This window comes from Cydia pomonella, chromosome 20 (genome assembly GCF_033807575.1).
Source record: "Cydia pomonella isolate Wapato2018A chromosome 20, ilCydPomo1, whole genome shotgun sequence".
Classification (NCBI taxonomy): Eukaryota; Metazoa; Arthropoda; class Insecta; order Lepidoptera; family Tortricidae; genus Cydia; species Cydia pomonella.
In genome coordinates, this window is record NC_084722.1 from 42187 (window position 1) to 46493 (window position 4307).

The 4307-nt window shown below is 41.8% G+C and overlaps 1 protein-coding gene across 1 annotated transcript; it reads right to left on the reverse strand.

The window, feature by feature from the left end:
• Nucleotides 1-419: 419 nt before the first annotated feature.
• On the reverse strand, nucleotides 420-3163 carry LOC133528757 (apolipophorin-3-like). The gene is made up of 3 exons (XM_061866209.1): nucleotides 3007-3163; nucleotides 2389-2598; nucleotides 420-790 (listed from the first exon to the last, which is right to left on the reverse strand). Exons 1-3 carry the CDS (start codon nucleotides 3046-3048, stop codon nucleotides 482-484), a joined length of 561 nt encoding a protein of 186 aa, XP_061722193.1. The 5' UTR covers nucleotides 3049-3163; the 3' UTR covers nucleotides 420-481.
• Between the last annotated feature and the right edge of the window lie 1144 nt (nucleotides 3164-4307).

Genomic DNA, 4307 nt, shown 5'->3' on the forward strand with positions numbered 1-4307 from the left:
CCCTGCCTATGAAGCCGATGGTCCCGGGTTCAAATCCTGGTAAGGGCATTTATTCGTGTGATGAGCATGGATGTTTGTTTCTGGGTCATGGGTGTTTTCTATGTATTTAAGTATTTATAAATATTTATATATTATATATATCGTTGTCTAAGTACCCTCAACACAAGCCTAATTGAGCTTACTGTGGGACTTATTCAATTTGTGTAATTAATGTCCTATAATATTTATTATTATTTATTTATGCCCTTTCTTACGGAGCGCAAACAAAGACAATCCTAACTGACCATAAGTACACATTATGTCGTTGCAGTAAGGTACACAAAGGTCAGTCCTCTTCATTCTTATCTACCTACAGGTCAGTGCATTACAGATAACGCGGGTCAGGGGCGGACAGTGACAGGACAATTGAAAACACACAGTGGGGTATAGATAGCTATTTATTACAAGATAGGGGTGGGGCGGGGTGTGCGGGGGGTGGCGCTCACTGCTTGGTGGCGGCCTCGTGGATCTTCTTCTGGACCTCCTCGGCCTGCTTGACGAAGTCCTCGTAGGCCTTCTTGACCTGCGGCGCGAGCTTCTTGTTGGCCTCGTCGGCGTTGGCGGCGATCTCCTTGGCGAGTTTCTCGGTTTCTTTCACTCCGGTCTGCACGGCGGCCTGCAGCTGGTCGCGCAGCTTGTTGGCCTGCTGCTCCACCTCGGGGTGCGACTTGCGGAGGTCCTCCACGGCCTTCTCGATGTTCTTCTTGGACGTCTCGAGGGCTTCCTTAGCTTTGCCGTTGGCGTCGTTGATCTGAAATATATATAGGGACTTAGTAAAGAGGCATTAAGTCTGATATTTGGAGGCACCTTTTTTGATGTGCAATAAAGTTAGAATTAAATAAATAAAGCGGTCGTGACGAGAAAGTATGTAAGACGGGGTGAATTATAAAGCTTCAATCAGAGGAAATAGTATTGAAACAGCGTGGGATAGCTGATAACAGTCATTCTCTTCCATCAAAAACATAAGCCTTGTTTATTATGATTCGTTAGAGACTGAGGCTTGTGGGCTGACCTTAATCCTTGGTCCGTGCTAAATCCGATATCAACCGCAAAGTGCATTAAGGTATCTGAGATATTAGAATTTTAACGAACCTAGTTAAAAACGAAACTGAGATTTTGCTTAACATCAAATATAGGTTAGTTAGTCTACTTGACATTCTACAAAGCTAGATGAGGTCCCTGATTCAACTAGGGGTGCAATTTCTATGTTTTTATTAAGTTTCATGGTAGTTTTATAGTATTAGAAAGAAGGTAAGCGATCTTGACGTGTGACTATTTTGAAAAATAAGTTATAGTATATATGTAACAATTATAAATCATATATACGATCTTTTACATTATTTTGCTTTCATAAGTATAATAAGGTTGACTAGTAGAGAATGCCTCATGGCATTAAGTCCGCCTTTTGTACTATAAGGTTTTCTTTTGTGCAATAAAGATTATATAAATAAATAAACTAATTAAAAAAAAACGTTTTTCGGTCTTTTTCAATAAAAAGACAACTCAAGATTGTTCATCTTTTTTCCATTGCTAAGAAAACGAACTATATACGATATCTTGAGCAGTATCATAGAGAAAAAAGTACATAGAGTGCTCACTCCAAACATCAGCTTTGGTACCAAAACGCTTATTGTTATGGTATTCGACATCTAGCGTCGAGTAGCGAAATTATCAGGGTGTGTAGACAAGATGCTAATGGTTCACGCTCCGTAGTTATCTCTCTCTATCACTCTTCCGTATTAGTGTGACAGAGACAGTTGCGTTTAGTTCGCTACGGAGCGTTAACGATTAGCATTCTGACTACGCACCCAGTACTGCTACTTGACAATAGACGTTGCGACGAACGAAAAGTTTAATGCTCAACAATTTTTAGCTAATATTAGAACCGGATTAACCGGAACTCTATTTTCAACTTCTTCTGTTTGTAATATTAGTTATAAATTGCTGAGCAATAAAATTTTCGTGAGTCGCGACACTCGAGTATCGGTAGGTATCAAGTTGCGGTTTATATAATTCCGCTACTCGATGCTAGATGTCGTCTACGAAAATAATAAGCGTTTTGGTACAAAAAACGATGTATGGGGTGAGCACTCTATGCTTTCTTATTTCTCTATGGTAGTATCCTAGTATCCTTAGAACGTAACTCATACAAATACAATTATTAAATTCGAACATGAAAATTAACTGGAGATTAAGATTTAGAGGAATTAAGTTGTATGCGTGTGTCGCAAGGTCTCTGTTTGGGCGAACTTAAGGTGGTGACTCACTTTTATACATTAAGCATTTCAATAGTTACGTCATATAAAGATGAATTACACAGTACTGGAAGGCTAACTGCAAAGTACTCACAGCAGTCTGCAACGAGGTGGAGAGCTGCGACAGCTGCTTGAGCACCTCGTCGGAGTTGTCCTTGATGGCCTTGTTGACCTCGGCCGTGTTCTTGCTGTTCACCAGCTTGTTCCACTGCTCCTGGATGGTCTTGCCCACCGCCTCGGCGTTCTTCTGGATGTCCTCCCAGGGGTTGGCGGGCGCGTCGCGGCGCACCATGCCCGCGTTCGCCTGCAACACAACAAACTCAGACTCGCACACAACACACAAATATAAAGTCACATGAATTAAGAGTTTACACAGACTTAGCAGTAACAATGTATGGCTGTGCCATACCTGACGTAGCGTTTTGCTGGACTTAAAGTACGTAGATGGATTAAAGATGGAAAAAAGAAGGAAGTTCCTTCAATACTAGCCTACTAAAACACAAAGATATTGGAGGCCCTTAAGCTAACTCTGCACCGAATTTGTAGCAATAAAGTGTGGAAGTGCCACTATAAAAGTTATATTTTCATAGGAATTACATATATGTTTATGGTGGCATTCCCACACTGTCGCTTGCCAAGTTAGCTTAACGGAAATCAAAAGCTAACAGAGGACATAAGGGTGACTTGCTGTAATTAGTTGATAATCACTCACCACAGCCAAGAAGGCGATAAGTACGACGAATTTAGCGGCCATTTTGTAGGACGGAGTGTGTCAGCTGAGGAGTGTGCTGAAGCTGCAACAGAGCAGGAATGATGAGCGACCGGCGGGTGCGGCTTAATATACCCGGTTGGGGGCACGGGGCGTGCGCGCGGGGCAGGGAGAGGGTAAGTTTCCTCGGCGGGTGCGCCCGCGCCCCGGCCGTGACCGCGGAAGCTATTTCACGTTGTCAGCTGCCCCACGAGTAACATCACCTTCATTTGACATTTCTCGCTGCCAACTGACTCAGCTATCTTCTATAGTATGATATAGGTTAGATCTACCTGCTGAAAACCGTTCTAAATTGTATCTATTTTCAATAGATAGAATTGAGCTTATCATATCGGTTAAGTAAGATGTAAAAAATAAGTATACGCTGCGTAAGAAATTCGTCGAATGAAGGGTGGTTTTCTTAAATATTTATATATATTATTTATCGCGATACATAATCGGCGGGAGATAGTAGAGATACGCCTACTAAAAATACTCATGCTTTTCGGCACTTATTAACTTGCAGTGTTTTTTAACTTGTGGATCTGGACCTCTCTTTTTGGTGTTATTGAAACCAAGAATCCATTAAACATGTTTTAAAACTTTGCTATTTTCCTGAAAACAGCGGCAGTCTCTAAAAAAAAACATCGTTGCAGTGTTAACTGGCTATTAGTAACAAACCGTTTGCAAAACGCTTAAGGTTCGCCGGTGGTCACGTTATGCTATGTTATGCACGGTGCAATTAAATTTCAAACCATACCTATATATTGAAGCATAGTGGATTGTATGTCATATAGGCCGATACTGAGTTACGTATTGATCTTGTTTTGAAAAGACCTTGAATAATGAGAAACTTGTGCGTGAGAAGCGCAAGATAATCAGATTAAAACCATGACAAAGGTTTAATCAGAATCGTCTCCGGGGACAGCAGAGTGGCGCAGAGTGGGCAGAGTGAGCAGGTACAGGGTGCGCCGGCGCACCCCACGCTCACGGTGCACCAGCGTGCAAGCATTTGCATTTTGAAACAGGCATCAGGCATCCATAATTCGCCACAGCAGCTCGTTCTTTTTATTCGTCAAAAACTCATGATAAAGTCAAATTGTATCTACTTACAGGAGTGATGGGATTGAAACTGATGGGATTGTTGACTGATAAATATTAAGAGTCAGGCCAAGTAGCTCTGCGACGATATTGAAAGCACAGACTGTGCAAGTGTAGGTTACAGTTGTATTGTTTTAAAGTTCAGGTTGGTAAGAGACGGTTAG

Excerpts from the sequence above, each read along its gene's own strand:
- LOC133528757 (XM_061866209.1), bottom strand. The coding sequence starts at position 3,048 with ATGGCCGCTAAATTCGTCGTACTTATCGCCTTCTTGGCTGTG. Across the intron at positions 2,599-3,006 it reads TTATCGCCTTCTTGGCTGTG|GCGAACGCGGGCATGGTGCG; the intron begins GTGAGTGATTAT and ends GTTGTGTTGCAG. Across the intron at positions 791-2,388 it reads CCACCTCGTTGCAGACTGCT|ATCAACGACGCCAACGGCAA; the intron begins GTGAGTACTTTG and ends TATATATTTCAG.